This window comes from Globicephala melas, chromosome 19 (assembly GCF_963455315.2).
Source record: "Globicephala melas chromosome 19, mGloMel1.2, whole genome shotgun sequence".
In the NCBI taxonomy this organism is placed as follows: Eukaryota; Metazoa; Chordata; class Mammalia; order Artiodactyla; family Delphinidae; genus Globicephala; species Globicephala melas.
The window spans coordinates 20,420,304-20,440,277 of record NC_083332.1 but is presented as its reverse complement, the minus strand read 5'-3'; the positions used below and the strand labels follow the sequence as shown (position 1 = coordinate 20,440,277).

The window sequence follows — 19,974 nt, the reverse complement described above, 5'->3', positions numbered from 1 at the left end:
GCCTTCCTCCTGGCCACCAGCCTTCCTCCAGTCTGGGGTCCCTAAGATTTTCACTCCACATAGCAGAGGGATCCAAGGATGTACAGGGAAGCTAAATGGGGCAGTTGACTGGCCAGCTAGCTGCCCCTGCCTGGGACTGACCTCCCCCACCCCCATCCCTGCGTCCATGCTCAAGGCAAGTGGACTTCCTGGAGGAGATGACATCTTAGGTAAAATCTTAAAGGCAGTAAAGGATTCAAGGCAGAGGGAATAGAATATGCCAAGATCCAGAGAACACAGACCCTGGTGCTTCCAGGAACTGACAGAAGACTGGTGTGGCTGGAACATAGAATATTGGGATGGGGTCTGGGGAGTCAAGATGATGCTTGACACTGGTAGGGGTAGCAGTGTCAGGGCAGTCAGAGTGAAGAGTCTGGACTTTATCTTGAGGGCAGTGGGGAATTCCCCAGCCCACTCAAACCATCAGATTTGTCCTTTGGAAAGATCACCGAGGCTGCAGCTGCCTGAGACCTCGTTATACCGCCCCTCTCCTCACCCAGGGCACTGACACATCTGAGCCTCCTACCCTGCCTGGGTGGGGAAGAGCTGCACACCTCCAATCCCAAGGATAACTAGGAGCTGGCCTGCCTTGCAGTCCCTGCAAATGGGCCAGAAAACGCTGTCTTCAGGATGCCCTCCCGCCCTAGCTGATGGGGATGGGTGCATCAGAGGGTCCTTGAGCACTAAACAAAGGGGAGCTGAAGGTCACCACATTTCATGCTGCGCCATTTGAAGGAAGCACTTCTCCCCTTTTGAGGCTGTCAAGGAGCTCCTAACCCCTGGGATAACAGCAGGTCAAGGGGAGGGGACATGGCCTGAAACCAAGGAAGCAATCTCTAACAGTGGAATTTGGGGCATCGGAACTATTTTTGGACAGAGGAGGTGTCAGATGTGTGTAGGTGTGTGTGAGCCCCGGAACTGGGCTCCTGCCTATTCCACCTCCCTAAAAGTTGGCCTTGAGACCCAACAGAAGAAAGACCCCGGCCTAAGTGAGCATGACGTTCTGAAACAGCAAAGCCCACTACAGCCTCAATCACTAATTAATTAATGATGCTCCCCAAGTGTCTCTTGGAGACCTTTCTCATGCAGGAGAGGGGAGGCCAAGGCTGCAGAGGTTCCATTCAGAGGGCTGTTGAATGGCTAATGGCTATTGAGATATAATGTCCACTAAGTCACATCTGATTCCCTATTTAATGTTGAAATATTTAATTAATTAAATGTGGCAAGTATTTAAATACCATGACACTGTACTCTGCATAACTCAAAGGCAGCCAGCCTCCTCTCCAGATTTGCCACCCCCTCCTAATCGAGCTGTCATCCCCCTGCCTGGGGGGAAGGACATCCACTCCAGGACCCAGTTCTGAGACTCAGGTCACCGTGCCCTGAACATTATTGTTTGATTAGACCTCAGGCTGGTTGTGTTGTAAACAGTCTCCCCACCTCCACCCAAGGAATTCCGTTCCTCTCCTCTCCCCTGTTCTCCCCTCCTCCCCAAGCACACGTGATTAAGACTGGCTCCTGGACTCCCCACTGTGATAACAGATTCTGACCTTGGCCACACGATGGATGAATGACCCAGGCTGACCCAATCAGAATCCTTCCCCAGGATTTTTCTAACTGGAGTTAGAGGAAAAAGATTTTTGTTCTCTCTGGCTATAGTGCTCTGAGGAAGTAAGCTGTGGACTGCCTAAGGCCATGTTCCCTGACATCCAGAGAAAGAATAATCTGACATGCAAAGAGAAAAGAGAAAGCCTAAGACAGTCTCGACAGTGTCCTGTTCTCTAGAGCCAGCTGTCCTGAAGACTGAACCACCCTTGTTCTTTCTATGGCAGGATAGGTGGGTCAGTAAGTGACCCGCTTGTTTAAGCCAATTGAAATCAGTTTTGTCTCTTCTGCTGTAATCAGAACAGGCTTGACCAATACCAACCACCCACTACCCCATTACCAACATATCACTTCTGTGCAGATAAAATGACTTTACTAGTTCAACTGTAAATGATATTTGTTAATATGTGCATATACCTGGCAGCAAAGTATGTTGGGTTTCCTTGAATATGTCCTATGCTCTTGATAATGAAGGGAGGCATCTAGGCCTGAAAGATGAGTCCCTCAGGCAACTGTTACTCCTGCTGATAAGATCAGCATGCTTCTAGAACGGCTGGATCCAGGGGCTCAAATAGTGTCATCACCTTCCTCCCTGTCTGTGTCTCTGTCCATCTCTCTGCCTCTGTCTCTCTCCCCTGTGCATCCTGTCATGTTGGTTTCATTCTCCAGCAATCTTTCTTCCTGTTGGAAGGAGCTCCAGGCTTACATTATCCTTACAAAGAGAAGTCCCAGTGGAAGAGGGAATCTTTCTTCTGGATACAAACACAACATTTCTGGGATTAGCTCTGATTGGATGGGCTTTGGTTATGTGCCCATTCCTGAACCAATCACTGAGGCCACAGTTAGAATACACTAATTGGCTCAGCTGAGTAATGCGCCAGCCCCAGAGTGGGGAATGGAGTCAGATGGACCCAGAGAGGGAGGGTGGGTCTCCAAGAAAAATGCAGTGCTGCTACCACAAAAAGAGTGAGTGGATATGGGCAGAAAAGAGGAACAGGAGGCTGCTAGACTAGGGTAACACGCTGCTTGTTGGCCTTCCTGCCCTGAGACCTTACCCTGCAGAGAATGTCCTCCAAGTGTGGGGAGTGGAGGCAAGGCTGGCACAGGAGGGAGAGAGCATGAGCAAATCGTGTCCCACGGTTTGGAGAAATGTTGGGGTTATCGCCACTTATTCTTTCCCCTGGTGGAGAGAAAGGGTAGGTACAGTGTGAAGTGAAGATGATGATGGGGAGTTTCTGACAGAGCCAGCCTAATGCACTGAGAAAGCACCTACTGTATACCAGACACCTAGAGAGATTTGGGCCAGGTCTGGGGGCTGTGCTGCTGGGGGACTGTTCAGCCACCTGACCAGGCCCAGAAGAGGGAGAGCTGGGTAGGGAAGGTTCTGAGTATGGGGATGTCACCCCCAAGAGAAGGGAAGGTGGGTATTCAGTTACCTAATGCCAAAGAATTGGAGTCACTGATAATAAATAGGATAATTGAGAATAAATTATATTTATTATGCTTATTGTTTATTATTTTTCTCCCCTCATGCTTTCGTTATCTATTGGTACAACTACAGTATGAATTAGTGGCTTAAAGCAACAGCAATTTATTATTTTAGTGACCACGTGGGTGACTGGGCTCAGTGAGCAGTTCTGTTCCAGGCGTCGTTGACTGGCATTGTTCTGATGCCAGCATTCAGCTTGGAGCTTGGCTGGAAGGGGAACATCAAGATGGCATTGATTGTGTCTGGTGCCTCAGCTGGGGTGGCTGGAATGGCAAAGAGCTGGCTCAGCTCCTTTCTGGGCGGGGTAGCTAGACTTTTTATATTGTATTCTGGGCTCTAAGAGACCCAAATCAGAAGCTGCCAGTTCTCTTAATGGCTAGACCCAGAACTGGCATAGCCTCACTTTTGTTACATCCTGTTGTCAAAGCAAGTCCCATGGCCAGCCCAGATTCAAGAAGGGAATTAGACTCCTCTTGATGGAAGGAGTGGTGTATGCACGCAGGTACAGTGGAATCGTTGGCTGCCATCTTTGGAGACCATCTACCACATCCCAAACACAGACACTGGAACAGTCCTGGTACAAAGTACTTTTTCAACACATAGCTGTTGACAGAATTGGACTCAAGTTGCCCATATTTAGTTTATACCCAGACCTGTTCCTAGATCACAAGAGAGGATTGGGGTGCGATGACCTTGCCTCCCAGCCTGTAGCATGATGGTCTGTCTGCACCTCTTCTCACATACCTACAGGTTTATAAAGGATGTAAAAGAGACCAAAAGTAAGGGAAGCAGAATGGTGGGAAGACTGGCTTCATAGCTATAGCAGCCTTCCAGCCCCGATTCTAGGCTTGGAGACAGTCTGGGAGTCCCTGTTCCACTCAGGCCCTTGGTTTCTCCATCTGTAAAGTGTGTGCATGGGACCTATTGACTAAATGGGCCTGAGGGGCCTTTTTAGTGCTGTAGTTTTCTGGTCATATTAAAATACGGATTTATTCATTTGTTTATTTATTGATGTGTCAGGCACTGTGCTAGGTGCTGGGACACAGAAAAGATATGACACAGTTGGTGACTTCTCTGACATATAAACAGACAAGCAAATGTGACCAGTATATTAGAAGGGGGACGGGCACATCACCCTCAAGATCTAGGTAAGAATGGTTCAAATGACCTTCTTAGGCCAGTGCTTCTCTTCCTGGCTGACCAGCAGAAACCTCCTGCATAGAGTTTCTAAATGCTGATGCTGAAGCCCCCGTTCCTAGAGATTTGATTCATTGGTCTGAAGTGCGGCCTGGGATTTCATCTAAATTAGAAGATTCCCCAGGCAATTCTAATATGCCCCAGGCCCTCTGGTTCAGATTTCCAGCTTGGATTCCCAGTTGCCTCTTGGCTACGCCCCAGCACACACTCAAAGGCAGGGCCCTGGGCTTCCCTGGTAGCACAGTGGTTGAGAATCTGCCTGCTAATGCAGGGGGCATGGGTTCGAGCTCTGGTCTGGGAAGATCCCACATGCCGCGGAGCAACTAGGCCCGTGAGCCACAACTACTGAGCCTGCGCGTCTGGAGCCTGTGCACCGCAACAAGAGAGGCCGCTATAGTGAGAGGCCTGCACATCGCGATGAAGAGTGGCCCCCGCTTGCCGCAACTAGAGAAAGCCCTCACACAGAAACAAAGACCCAACACAGCCAAAAATAAATAAATAATAAATAAATAAATTAAAAAAGGCAGGGCCCTGCCTGTCTTTCTCCTTAACTTCCCACCCCAAGTACCCCCCCCCCCCCCACCGTCCAACACACACCTTGGAAGCGCTGCAAGAGGCCAGCCTGCAGTGGAGCACAAGGGGGCAGGTTGACACTGCTGGCCCTCCCTGCCCTGAGTCCCTCCCAGCCCCCCTAAATGGGACCCTGGCAGTCTGTGTATCTTTGCTGGCCTCCAGGAACCTGGTGGGCAGTGTACCCGCGTGGCCTGGGAGGACACTGCCAGCACTCAGGGAAGGGTAACAATGTACCAGTTCACACAAAGCTGCCCACCAGGGCTGAAGCTGCAGGGTGGGTTCGCCACTGCCCAGAAGATGCCAGCAGCATGCCCCCCCGCCCCCCGCCGGGTGTTGTTAAAGAAGAAACCACGCGTGACACTTGTTGAAGATGATAAGGCAGATTTTACTCAAGGGGGGCATCGAGATAGATGTAGGGAGAACTGCAATGGGGTCTTGAACTGGAGGAGAGAGATTGGCTTCTACTCTGAATACAATGACAAAAGTGGGAATTGATAGCCAAGGAGCAGGGTGAGGAGGTCAGTGGATGGAAAATTACTAAGCAAACATCAGGGGTGAGGGGGATTTGGGCTAAACTGACCTAACAGGATTCTTGCTGAAGGCAGGCCAGGGTGACCAGACATCACCTGGGGGATGGTGGGGGATGAAGAACCAGATTTCGAGGGTGATCAGATATCAAGGGCAGGGGGTTCTGGTTAAACTGACTTAGCAGGATTCTTGCTAAAATAGGCCAATGCAGAGACAAACACCAAAGTCCAAAAGCCAAAGCCTGGTTGAAAAAGCGTTCAGGGGAGCCTGAGTCGAGTTTGGTTGAGGAGAGAATCTTTGTCAGTGTCCAGGGAACCGCCAGCCATGCAGAGCCAGGAAAACAAGCACCCCCTTTATGCGAAGGCAAGGACCTGAGAGAGGACGTCCACACTGAGAAACCAGGGCAGCGGTCCCACTGAGGAGGAAAGAGAACATCAACAAAAGAAGTGAGAATCCTTAAAGAGATGAACTGGGGATGGCATGGGGGTGGAGGAGGACTGTCAGGAACAAAAAAATAAAATGACTTCTCAGTTTAAACAGTCAACTTATGAGCTCAGAAAACGAGTGATCACTGCAGAGAAATAAGTCAGTGTCCTGGGAGTTCAAGTGGAAGAAAAGCTCATCTCAGTGCAAAACGAGAAAGAGATTTGGAGGACAAATCCAGGCAATCTAACATTCAAAGGAGAGGGGTTTCAGAAAAAGAAAAAGAAAAAAAAAACCATATAAAGGGAAAACAATAATTGAACAATTAATTAAAGAACATTTTCTGAGCTGAAGAAAAGCCTTGATTAAAAGGGCTTGTAGAGTTCCAAGAAAGATTAATTAAAAAGACATATACTTAGACAGACCCTGGTGTAATTCCTGAATAATAAACTTCCAGACAAAAAGAAAGGAAAGAAAAGGAAAATCAGGTTAGTATTAGCTTTCTTGTTGCCACCCTGCCACCCAATCACAACATTTGTTTCAGACTCTTGAGAGCAAGGACAATAACCCAAGAATCCCATATCCACTCAAGGTATGATTCACACATCAGGGCGATGACACGAGGCTTCAGAGCACGCTACATGTCGTACCACATCTGAGGAAGCTGCTGGAGAGATGGACTGGTGTACAGCAAGGAAAACCAAAAATGATGACCTGGAATTGAATTCAGAATGATCTCAGCAAAATCTAGACATTGGAGGTGGGAGAGAAGTGGAGAACAGCGAGAGGAAGAAAGAAGGAGGGGTGACCGAGGGCTTTCATCTCAGCAGGCCGGGAAAACCTTCTGATGGGAGGGCAAGTTGTTTGAATTTAATTTGTCTATGGGGGAGTTTAAAAAAACTATGCCCACAAATTATTCAATGATCTTCCCTTCAAGAGGTGGAGCTTAATTCCCCTTCCAGGGAGTGTGGGATGGACTCAGTGACTCACTTCTAACCAATAGAATATAACAGAGTGAGAGGTTGTGACTCTGAGACTAACCCAAAAAAGATGCTGGGACTCCCTCCCTGACTCTCTCTGTTATGAGCAGCCCTACGGAGGTTGGTGTGACAAGGGACAGAAGCCAATAGCACCAGGAGTGAGCTTGGAAGAGGATCCTCCAGATCCAGTCACACCTTGGCTGACACTTGATTACAGCTTCCTGAGAGACCATGAGCTAAGCTGCCCCTGGACTCCTGATCTTCCGAACTGTGACATAATCACTGTTTGTTGTTTTAAGCTGCTAGGTTTTGTGGTAATTTGTTACACAGCCATAGATAACTCATACAATCTGTAAAGAAATACAGCTTTCTGTGGTTACTAGGGATGGGAAGGGAACCATCAGAGAATTTCCAAATTAATAGTGGAAGCAATGATGAGGAACCTGAGCAAGGAGCAAAGTGACAATAATGTAGTGAACACAAGAAAAATGAACAAAACAAGTAAATACATTATAAAGTTGAAGAACATAAAATTAGACCTCTAAATTACATGATATTCAAAATTCAGTTCTTGATGGAGCAAAGGCTTCACATGCAATCTAAGGGAAACCTAGGCATACTTTACCAACCAAAACTACACACAAAAAAGATAATCATATTTCATTACATAAAATTATTTTGTCTAGGAAAAACTCTTAAGCAGACTTAATAGAAAAATAATAATTAAAAGGTTATATACAAAGAGATCTTTGTTTTAACAGAGGATCAAGCCCTTAGTATACAAATGTATAGTAAGTCCCTGTCTGACATTTCATTTCACATAATGCCCTCAAAGTCCATCCATGTCACAAATGCACAAATGGCAGGATTTCCTTTCATATATATCACATTTTCTTTATCTATTCATCCATTGGTGGACATGTTGCTTCCATATCTTGGTTATTGTAAATAATGCTACAATGAACATGGGGTACACGTATCTTTTTGAATTAATGCTTTCATTTTCTTTGGAAAAATACGCAGAAATGGAATTGTGGCTGTCCAGTTTTCCCAATACCATTTATTGAAGAAACTGTCTTTTCTCCATTGTATATTCTTGGCTCCTTTGTTGTAGGCTAATTGACCATATATGCATGGGTTTATTTATGGGTTCTCTATTCTGTTCCATTGATCTATGTGTCTGCCTCTATGCTAATACCATACTGTTTTGATTACTTTCACTTTGTAATATAGTTTGAAAGGTCATATTTTATTTCTTTCTGATGGAGATACAGAAACAGCAGCACCATTTAATATTTCATTCTGTTACAATGACTTGAAGACCAACTTTATTATATATTAAATTCTCATATGTATTAGGATCGATTTCTGGTTTACCTTCTTTTTTTGACATTCTTTTTAAAATATTCTTTTCCATTATGGTTTATCACAGGATTGAATATAGTTCCCTGTGCTATACAGAAGGACGTTGTTGTTTAACCATCCTATAATAACATATAACTATATGTAATAGTTTACATATAGGATGGTTACATCCTATATGGTTTACATATAGTTTAATCCCACACTTCCAGTCCTTCCCTCTCCCACCCCTCTCCCCCTTGGCAACCACAAGTCTGTTCTCTATGTCTGTGAGTCTGCTTCTGTTTTGTAGATAGGTTCATTTGTGCCATATTTTAGATTCCACATCTAAGTGAATATCATATAGTATTTGCCTTTCTCTTTCTGACTTCAATTAGTATGATAATCTCTAGTTGCACCCATGTTGCTGCAAATGGCATTATTTCATTGTTTTTTATGGCTGAGTAGTATTCCATTGTATATATGTACTACATCTTCTTTATCCATTCATCTGTCGATGGACATTTAGGTTGTTTCCATGTCTTGGCTATTGTAAATAGTGCTGCCATGAGCATAGGGGTGCATATATCTTTTTGAATTATAGTTTTGTCTGGGTATATGCCCAGGAGTGGGATTGCTGGATCATATGGTATTTCTATTTTTAGCTTTCTGAGGAACCTCCACACTGTTTTCCATTAGTGGCTGAACCAACATACATTCCCACCAACAGTGTAGGAGGGTTCCATTTTCTCCACACCCTCTCCAGCATTTGTTATTTGTAGAATTTTTAATGATGGCCATTCTGACTGGTGTGAGGTGGTACCTCATTTTAGTTTTGATTTGCATTTCTCTAATAATTAGTGATGTTGAGCATCTTTCCATGTGCTTACTGTCCATCAGTATGTCTTCTTTGGAGATATATCTATTAAGGTCTTCTGCCCATTTTTCAGTTGGGTTGTTTGTTTTTTCGTTGTTGAGTTGTATGAGCTGTTTGTATATTTTGGAGATTAAGCCCTTGTCTGCCTCATCATTTGCAAAATTATTTTCTCCCATTCCATAGGTTGTCTTTTCTTTTTTTTTCTTTTTTCTTTTTTATGGTTTCCTTTGCTGTGCAAAAGCTTGCAAGTTCGATGAGGTCCCATTTGTTTATTTTTGTTTTTATTTCTATTGCTTTAGGAGACTGACCTAAGAAAACATTGGTACAATTTATGTCAGAGAATGTTTTGCCTATGCTCTCTTCTAGGAGTTTTATGGTGTCATATCTTATGTTTAAGTCTCTAAGCCATTTTCTGGTTTATCTTCTTTGTTGTATGAATTTGTGTATTCCTATGTAAGACTATATTAGTGTGATACAATAGTTTTTTTTAGCTATTAAGACAACTTCACTGTCCCAGCTCCTCAATGCTGCTCTATTTCACACTTTCTACATTTTCTCAGACTTGTTTTCCATTAGTGTCTAGATTATTTTGTTTTACTCAAATTAAAAAATCATATAAACACAAAACTCTGGGAATGATTTGGGATTTCATGAAATTCATTTATTAATTTGGGATATTATATGTTTTATGTTAGATGTATTCATTCAAAAACATGGTATATCTTTCCATTTGGAACATATATTACATTCTAAAAAAAAAAGAGTGAGAGAATTAAATTCAAATATCTGATGACTTATGTAACTTGCACCTTTGGGGGCTATAGGAGGGAGAATCTGCAAGGTCACTGGACATATTGAGAATTGCCCCCCTGCTTTGTGATAGAGCAGCTACCTTTGTTTGTTGGAAGGTAAGGGTGAGTCTCTTGGCTAGAACTCTCTCATGACTTCTAATCTCAGTGGAATGAAAGCAACAGCACTGACTGGCATCCTGCTGGATCTACTACCTAATGGTTATGTGCCCTTGAGTTGTGTGTCGTTGAATTTCCCAAGCCGCAGTTCTCTGTAAAATAAACATAATACTCATCTCATTGTTGTAGGGATTAAATGAGCAAAGATCTGCAAAGCACTTAGTGCCTACAGGAGGACAGTGCCTTGGAGGTAAGGCACTGTCTACGTGTTGCCCATTATTAGCATATGAGAAAGAAGAGCAGGACAGGTCACCACGGCCCCCCTGCAGGCATCAGTGGCTGGAGCTGTCAGCAGATCTACATCACAAGATACACCTCATCAACTCCAGCTGGTAGTTTACCAAGAGGACTGTCTTTTCTAGCATGCAGTCTGAATTTGTCACCTGAGAAGCGCTTACATCCTCATAGTTCAGGTCAGGGAAAGAGTCTGAGCCTGCCTTTCTGTTTCTATCACTGTTCAGGAACTTGCAGAGTTTGACGATGATCTCCATGTCCAGTCAAGTGGACCTTCTGAGTCCTATAGCCATTTTCTGGATCTCTCCTACATCAGATTCTGTTGAGCATTTCTTCCTTGAATCATCTGCACCTTTGCTCCTAGAAATCCTAAGAGTCCTCTGAGCTCCCCTCCTTCCCTTCTGATGACCCTTTCCTGGTTGATGTACTTCACCCAATCTTTGACCATCAGCATCCCCCAAAATTCTGTCCTTGGTCCCCGGCCCTTATCCTCTGAGCTCTTCTTAAGTGACTTCATCCATGGTCATGGTCTATCGGTCCTTGCAGGCTTACACCGGCCTTTTTTTCTCTGACCTTCAGTTTCACATCTCAGCTCTTATTTGGGCATTCACTTATGGGGTGTCCATATGAATTTTAAAACTGATATGTCCAAAATTAAATAAATCTCCTACACCTCCTGCGTGCATACATATACCCCCCCAAAAGACCTTATCTTCTTTCTTATTGCTAATTCGGTTAATGGGGTCACCATCTAGTCAATTCCCAAACCAGAAATCCAGCAATCATTCCTATTTTTTTCCCACCATGTTTAATTTTTCCCCAGGCCTTGCTGATTTCATCTCTCAGACATGCCCATCCCACCTAAAATCCTCATTTAGGACCTCAGCATCTTTACCTGAACCACTGTGATACAATTTAAACTCCCTGGTGCTAAGTCTGCCCCCCAAGACTGCCTCTCCACTCATTTTCTACCACACTTCTCCTCACAATTCATGATCTAGTAAGAGTGCATTGTGGTTTCCCCAAATCAGAAAGCCATGCCATGCCCTTGTGCCCTTCCTTATGCCAATCCCTTTACTGAGAGCACCCTTCCCATTTTTCTTTGCTTGGCTACCTCTTACTCACTGTAGTGGGTTGAATGGCCTTCCCCTAAAATATATGTCCATTTGGAGCCTGAGAATGTGATCTTATTTGGAAAAAGGGTCTTTGCACATATAATTAAGTTAAGGCTCTTGAGATGAGATCATCCTGGATTTTCCAGGTGGGCTGTAGAGCCAATAACAAATGTCCTTATAGGAAATGGAGGAAACATAGACAACCCTGTGAAGCTGGAGGTGGAGACTGCAGCTGTGCTGCCACAAACCAAGGAACGTCTGGGGCAACCAAAAGGTGGAAGAGACAAGGAGGAAATCTCCCCTAGAGCCTTCAGAGCACACTTTGGCCTGCTTGATTTTTGAACTTCTAGCCTCTAAAACTGTGAAAAAATAAATTTCCATTGTTTTAAGCTACTAAGTTTATGGTAATTTGCTATGCCAGACCTAGAAAACTAATACACTCACCCTTCAGGACTCAGTTCATGCATAATCTCCTCCAAGAAGTCCTCCCTGAGTTTCTCCTACCATCATTCCCCTCTTACCAGCATATATATATATATTTGAAGAAGTTTATATATATATATATATGTATATATATATATATATATACATATATATATCTGAAGAAGTTAAAACCAATTTGTAACATCTATCACAATAATTATGAATTTTCCGATCAAGTTGGGAAGAATAAATAAAATCCAAGTAGGTATTATTATATAAGACACATATAAAACAAATAATACCAACACTATTACTACTACTACTAAAAAGCAACAGACATTGAGCACTTACTATGTGCCAGCTAAGGTTCTAAGCACTTTGCATGTATTAGTCCCTCCCACAAACTACGTGACATGATTATTACTATCTGTTTGCCAAGATGGCTGTAATGATTCCTCCCATCCTGTACACATAACCCTTGAAATGTGGCTCTACCATTCTGCTGTTTAAGAGGTAGAGTCCATTTTTCCCTTCGTTGAATCTGGTCTGGCAAATCTGCTTTGACAATAGAATGTTACAGAAGTTATTTTTCGTGGCTTCTGAGTTGGGTGTCAAAAGGCCTTGCAGCTTTCACTCTTGCTCTTTTGGAAAACTTCCACCATCATGTGGAAGCGGGCTAGCCTGCTGAGGACTTGTGGCCAAGCCTTAATCACCAGACATGTGGGTGAGCCCATCCTAGAACAACCAGACCCAATTGAGTTACCAGGTGACTGTAGCTGCATGAGTAACCCCATGCAAGTACAGCTGAGCCCAGCCCAAATTATTGACCGACAGAACCATGAGAAAAGGAAATGGTTGTTGTTAACAAATTTTTTGAAGTGGTTTCTTTTACAGAAATAGATAACTGATAAATCATCCCCACTTTGCAAATGAAAAAACAGAGGCACAAAAAGGTTGAGTAATTTGCCCAAATTTTCACAGGTAGTAAGAGATTAAGCCATGATTTGAATCTAGGTACCAATGAACCAAGCTTTTATAAAATTAATCTGCACTCAAACATTCCTCTCAGTTTGCAGTTAGCATCTATCCTAGACAAACGCATCAACATTTTTGATGGTCTTAGAAATGTCCCTTAATAGAATATAATGCAAGTCAATTGCAAAGTGAAACTACAAATCTTTCTTTAAAAGTAGGATTTTATGAAGTAGAAAAAATATGTAGAATTTTAATTGGCCTTTTTAAAGAATCATATTTGGATTTTATTTTAAAAAGTGATATTGGAGAATTCCTAGAATCACATGCAGAACCATTGACTGAATAAGAGCAGTAAGCAAAGGAGAAATTTTACCAAAAATAAAAATGTACTTCAAAAGAAGATGGTTTGGGGCTTCCCTGGTGGCGCAGTGGTTGAGAGTCCGCCTGCCGATGCAGGGGACATGGGTTTGTGCCCCGGTCTGGGAAGATCCCACATGCTGCGGAGCGGCTGGGCCCGTGAGCCACCGCAACGGGAGAGGCCACAACAGTGAGAGGCCCACGTACCGCAAAAAAAAAAAAAAAAAAAAAAAGAAGATGGTTTGATTATTGTGACAGAAACTTAACTGCTAGCCAATATTTATTCCCTTCTCACTGACAACACCCGATTCTGTTCAAGGTGGTGATGTGCTCAGTTAAAACATCTCACATCTCAGACTCCTTTGCAGCTAGGAGTAGCCATGTGATGACATTTTGGCTGATCAGATATAAAAGTCTGCTTGTGGGGTTTCTGTGAAAGTGATTGTTTTCCTGATAAATAAGGAATAGCCTAAGCTGGCGTGAACATTTTTGACAAGTCCTGCCCCCTCTTTGAGCTGGGACATGGATATGATGCGTGGAGGTGCATTAGCCACCTTGAGAATGCAAGCAAGGAAGCAGTACCCAGAGGATGCCGGAACAGTAAGCCAGAGAAGCCGTGTCTGCGATGCTCCCTGCGGGCAGTGGCGCCCCAGCCCAGCTATTTGCCCTTGGTGTTTCTGTTATATGAGAAAAATAAACTCGTAGCTTGTTTAAGTTGCTAAATTGGGTTTCTGTCAAATGCAGTCCTGACTGATACAAATAGCAAAGGATTAAAGGAGGCCCTTAGGATGATAGCTGAAGCCATCAATTACTTTTTGTAAACAAACATGAAGGGTGTCTTGTCATGCTATCACACAGTTTTACTGAAAACATTATACTTCCAAAAAGTCAACATTAGATTTAATGTTTTTAAGCAAACTTTTCATTTAACTACAACATACATATGGAAAGGTACACACAAGATTTATAGTTGTTTGTTCTAAAACATAATTACATCCTTCCAATAATAACCTAAATTTTAGTAAATACTGGATAAATGTTTTTTTCACAATATTTTGTTTCATTTGTCACCATACAGTGCCAATAACACCTTTTTACTTTTTGCATGAAATTTTGCCTTCCCCTAAGTGGATTCACTTCAAAGTGTTTTTTCTTTTTTTTCCCTTGTACACTTGTTCTTGAATAATGATGTCCTGTATCTCTTCCAGAAAGGGGTAGATCTGAGTAGATAAAGATGTAGAATATTTGAATAATATAGTTAATTGTTGTAGGTTTTCTTCTATAAATGGAGAGTGTACACTGTCCTCTTATGTCTCCTGGACAGTCCCAAACATCAAGCACTTCTTGCCCACAAGCAAAACCTTAGGCAATCTCAATGAAATCAAGATTTTACACGTCACATTCTCTGATCATATCCTAGTGAAAACAGAAAGCAATAATTTTTTAAAAAATCCTTTCAAAAAATCATTGAGCAAAACAAACCTGTAATATTTGGAAACTAAACAATCTCTTCTGAATTATCTGGATCCAAAACGGAATTAAGAAGAACATTTCACACCAAAACCTAAAGGACAGAAAAAAATCACAGGAAAATTATAGTCAATAAAATCTTCTAATATTAAAAAATAAAGTGAAAAAACCCATTTAAGTATTCAATTTAGGAATTAGAAAAAGGCCACACCACACACATGCACATAGTAGGAGGGAATTAATAAAGGTAAAAGTTGCAAATAATGAGACAGAAAACTGAAAATAATATAAAGGTCAACCCAAAAGTGCGTCTGAAAAAGAAAAACAAACAAACAATTAAATAGACTCCCTTCATATGTGATCTTGAAAAAAAAGAAGAAAAAAAGGCAAAAATATTAGAAATGGGAAAGTATCGATAGTTACAAGCACAGACCCCATGGTATGTACCTTTACGGCAGTAAATTTTATAATCTAGAGGAAAATGGATAATTTCTAGAAAAAGATAGATTACCAACGATTATTCAATAATGGGTAGAAAGAAAGTTAAGCAGACCAAAGATCAGGGAAGAGCTGTAGCAACCAAAGTTCTGCCATTAGCAAGTGGTTTATTTTCCACATTGTTTCAGAGAAGAAAATGAAACAAATGGCATATATAAAAGACAGAAGAGACCAATGTAATTCCAATTACTTTGAAATATAATTTTGGGAAAAATTGATGTGTTATTATTCTAAGTCTTCCTATGCAGAAATACGGTATATCTTGCAAATAATTCCTTTAATCTTCTTTTAATAATATCTAAAAGCTGTCATTATAAATGCTGAACTTTTCTTGTTAAATTTATTCTTGATTGTTTTCTTGATTTTGCGAACATTGTCCAGGAATTTCCCCCCATTTCTATTCCTAATCAATTATATTAGGCATGGAGAAAACCACTGATTTTGGTATATTTATCTGAAATCTAAGAACCTAGCAAAATCTCTTAAATTTTATTTATTTTTTGGCATCTGCATGTAAAGATAATTCTTATGGCGCCATAATTTATTTCCCTATGTTGATGGACATTCGAGTTATTTCTAGTTTTGTTGCCTTACACACAATGCTGCAGGAAATATCCTTGCCCAAATATATGCTGAGATTTTCAAGGGAGTCTGGAGAGTGGCGTTGCTGGGTCAAGGAGACATCTATGCTAGAGATGGGACCCTTGGGTGCAGAAGAAAGGAAAATATCTTTTTACTAAAACCTTATTTCAATTTCATGCAGACAACAAATATTAATTTGGGGTTTCCCTTCTTCTGGGTTTGAATCTAAGTTCTGGTCCCCCCAAATGCCCAGGCCTTGGGGTGTGGTGAGGAATGTGTGATTCTCTGTCATGGGTCCATTCTGGCTTCAGTGACATCATGGACCCTTCAATCCAGACACCTTTCTCTCACGGTTCTGTATTATGGGGTGTGGGGTGGGCTTGAGGTTGCTGGGGGGCCTTTTTGCCACCCTACTGCCATAGCCCAGCATCTCAGGAGAGGGCCTGTCCACCGCAGGAAGGTACAACCACCCAGTGGCCCTTCCCTGCTCTCTCCAGCCCAACGTCTTGGCTCTTGTCATCCTCTGCCATTTTCTCTGTCCTCGTGCAGTTCACCCATCTGGACCCCAGTCCAGAGAAAGCTTTTCTGAAGGGCGGAGCAGGGGGTAGGGAGAAGCGCTTCCTTAAATCTCTCCCTGCTCTCCTAATATTTCTCCAAATATTCTCTCTGGACCCAGTGTCTTCTCTGTTTACTTAAGGGCTTAATTTTAGAAAAGAAAGCTAGAAAAATGCTTGCAGTCTTCACCCTCCCACTCCTCTCCTGAGATGAAGAGCAAAGAATGGCCCCGCTGCCTGCATTTGATGGGGGTGAAGGAGGGACACAGGGAGGAGGGGAGGGAGGAAATATCAGGTAGAGAGAAATAAAACATGGGACAATATGTAAAATATATCCTGCCATAGACATTTTAAAACTGCACTAAGTAATGCACAATTCAAAAGACATAGCAATTCACCCTCCCACCAGTAATGACCTCTAGAGGTGTCTATTTCCTACAAACTCACCAGCTCCAAACGTTATATAGTTCTTTTGAATTTTTGTCACCCGCAGGGGTGCTGTTCTCATTTGAATGTTCCTGACACTTAGACATGTTGAGAGTCTCCTCAACATCTGCAGCTCCTCTTCTGTGAATTGTCTGGTTCTACCTTGGCCCATTTTTGTATTGGGTCATTTGCCTTTTTCTTAGCAATCTGTAGGAGTTTATTGTTTACTAGAGGTCAGGTAGGTCTGGGAAGTGAAGTCGACCATGTCAGCAGGGACAAATCACTGAAGGCTGAGCTGTTGGGTTCTTCAAGGGGCAGACCAGATTGCCTGAGAGAAAGATGCAGGGGCTCAGGAGCCCCCATCCCACATATTCACAGCATTTACAGGCCTGTGGAGAGGACAGCAGGAGCGAGCAGGCTGTGGGGTGTGCCAGCATCATGGTCGGGTCCGTAAAAAAAGAAAGAGTAAAAACAATGAAATGGGTACAATACAATGGAAAAATACAATACAAGTGAAGTGATAAAACAAAACAAAACAAAATAAAAGGCAGTGATGCTCTGGGGCAAGAGCCTGTTGGGGGTCTGAGGCCAAAGAGCACAATGGTGGGTCCTCGGACCCTTCACAATGCCGGATCATCGCCCTTCTGTGCCAATGTGCACGGCTCACAGGGCAAACTGCTACCGCTCTCCAGGTGGGGGCCTGTCCCTCCCTCCCTCCGTCCCTTCCTCCCTCCTTCCTTCCCTCCTTCTGTCTTCCACCCCTCTGCCCCACCTCACGCTGCCTTGAGCGGCTCAGAAAGTGCCTGTGGCTTCCCCAGGGGGCCTGCACCCACTCTTGACCAAATGGCCGAATGCGTCATTTCCGGTTCATCTCCAGGCTGTGGGCGCCGTCGGTGTGGGGCCCTGCTTGGGCAGGATGGCTCAGGGTCCTGCCCTGCCGCCTACCACGGTCCTGTCCGAGCCACAGTTTCCTCGAGGGTCGAGTGGGGTGACGGCCCCCTCCCACAGGGTCCAGGCGGCAGCAGAGCCAGCAGTGTGAACTGACCGTCCAGAGGGAGCGCTGCGAGGGGCGTTGCTCTGGCCGGGCCTGTCCTCCAGCCTCCCGTTCACTGCCTGTCCCGGCGTCTCCCCGCGGGAGTTGCTGGCTCGTTGAGCTTCTCTGGCCTCGACCAAGACAATCAGCACGCCTGCGCCTGAACGCGTAAGGCCGCTGCCAGAGGACCGGGCAGGGGCTGGGGCCGACTCCCCAGCGACCAGAACTACGGGTCGCGGACGGCGCAGGCCCGGCGGGCGGCGGGAGGAGGCGGCCCCGCTCCACAGGGCGCGCCGCAGGTGGCCTCCGCTGGCCCGCGCCCCGGCCCCGCCGGGCGCTGGTTCCCGGCGGAGCGATCGTAAAGCGTCTGCTGCCATCTGGTGGCGGAGCCCGGGCAGCTGCGGCGCGGAGCGGGGAGTCAGGGTCAGGGGCGGGGGCCCGTAGACCCCCATCCAGAGCCTCTCGCAGCCGTGCTACACAGCCAGGAAGCCCCAAGCCTCCGCCCTCTGGCGCTGCTCCGGATTCCCCGGGCAGAATGGCTGGCATCCTAAGAGAGGCAGTATTGCACAATGGTCGGCTCCTGTGCTTTGATGCCCGCGCCTGACTGTGGAGCCAACTTGCCCCGCCTAGAGGGGCCCTTCACTCACTGAACCGCATCTTCTCATCTGTAAAGTGGGGCTGAAAGAAGTGCGTGTCTTGTGGAACCTTCAGATTGCCGTGGCAGATGCATGTCGAGCCCCAGACCTATAGCTGTGGCTCTTGTAAAATTCCAGACCGTTTCTCATACTCTCTTTATGTCATGCTGCCACTTGCCAGTGTGAAACCTTGGCCATACCATGAATTTTCTGTTTCTCCATCTGTAAATTGGAGATGTCAGTGCTGGCCTCCACCCCGGGGTATGGTAACTGGCATAAAGATGACACCGCCTCTCTGCGCACAGGTGCACCTGACGTCACTGGCCTTCTGAGCCTTCCCCCTGTGAGCTCCCAGAGGATAATTCTCCGCCAGAATGAAAAGGTTCTCCCAGCTGCTGCCCAAACCTGGAGGATCTGCCTGGGCCTTGTACCTTATAGGCAGGACCTGTTTTCTGAACTAAGAGGGTTTCGGTGGCTTTTCTGGGAACCACAGACCAAAGGGTCCAAATTAGGGGTCTTGCTCTCTGACCCTTCCAAAAGAGGCCACACTGAAGCAGATGCCTCATCCGTACAATAATATGATGGAATGTTTAAGGAAAGCAAATTCTCCTGAAAAACAGAAAAAGCTCTTTGGCTCCATTCATGCACCAGGCACTGTCCCTGAGACATGGGTCTAGTGGGTGTGTGCACACTCCATGTCTTACACACGGTTCCAGTAGGCACACAGCTTTAATTACTTCTCAGTGTGCAGCAAGAGGGGGCCTACAGCACTGGCGTGACAGCCAGGTGCACCAGCAGGGAGGGGGGCATCTCAAGCAGCCGCTGCCCTTCCGCCTGTGAAACCGCCCGCTCCGATTCAAAGGTATCAAATATTTGCCTAACTGTTCAACATTTCTTTAAATAATACACTCGTGACTAATTCATATCTAGACTCGCCGTCTTCATCTCTCCCGGGCCTCCCTCCTGGATTATCGTGTCTTTTCTATTCCTGGAGAAAGTTGTCCTACATTCTAAAAATAGACCCCAGAGTCTGGACACTGGCATGCACAGTCAGTGGAGGCTTTTTTATTTATCTTGAGGGCCATCCTCTTGGGACAGCTGCATCAGAGCCCAGGGACACATTGGTGAAACAGCCAGTCATGGGCACCCAGGTGCATGGAGGAGGCTGGGTTTGTGCTGGCTGCTGCCTTCCGAAAGAGAGGTGGTCTGCTCCCAAGAATGCCCCACCCAGCTTGGTCCTTTGACCTCTGAGGGGAGTACACGCCTCTCACATCAGAAGCAAGGGCCTTTCTCCTCTGCAGATGGGTCCATTTTCCCCTTGAAGTTAGAAGCCCAAGATGTCCCTGTATCAGCCAGGACCTGGCAAGAAGCAGGTGGCGTGCTCACCTGGGTCATTAAGGGAGAGTGAACCTATGAAGGAGGGTCAGCGCTCCGGGTCTAGGGGAGGAGGAGGTACCTGAATCTGGAGGCCAAGGTGGCCATGCAGAGAGCGCCATCTGACAGGAGTGATGACCTCAGGAGGAGGAGCCTGGGGAATGGTCACCCCAACCACTCTCCTCTGCCCCACATCTCCTGCTAGGCACCCCTCACACACACACCAAGGCTCAAACCCGTCCAGAAGGCAGTGATGTGTCCGACGTGTTCGTTTGGGG

At 45.0% G+C, this 19,974-nt stretch overlaps 1 protein-coding gene across 1 annotated transcript; it reads right to left on the bottom strand.

Annotated features, from left to right (window-relative positions):
* Positions 1–5,308: 5,308 nt before the first annotated feature.
* LOC132593883 (uncharacterized) lies at positions 5,309–18,139 on the bottom strand. Its single transcript, XM_060288293.1, has 3 exons — positions 17,700–18,139; positions 14,607–14,688; positions 5,309–5,846 (listed from the first exon to the last, which is right to left on the bottom strand). The coding sequence occupies exons 1-3, from the start codon at positions 18,137–18,139 to the stop codon at positions 5,526–5,528; spliced, it is 843 nt and encodes a 280-aa protein (XP_060144276.1). The 3' UTR covers positions 5,309–5,525.
* Between the last annotated feature and the right edge of the window lie 1,835 nt (positions 18,140–19,974).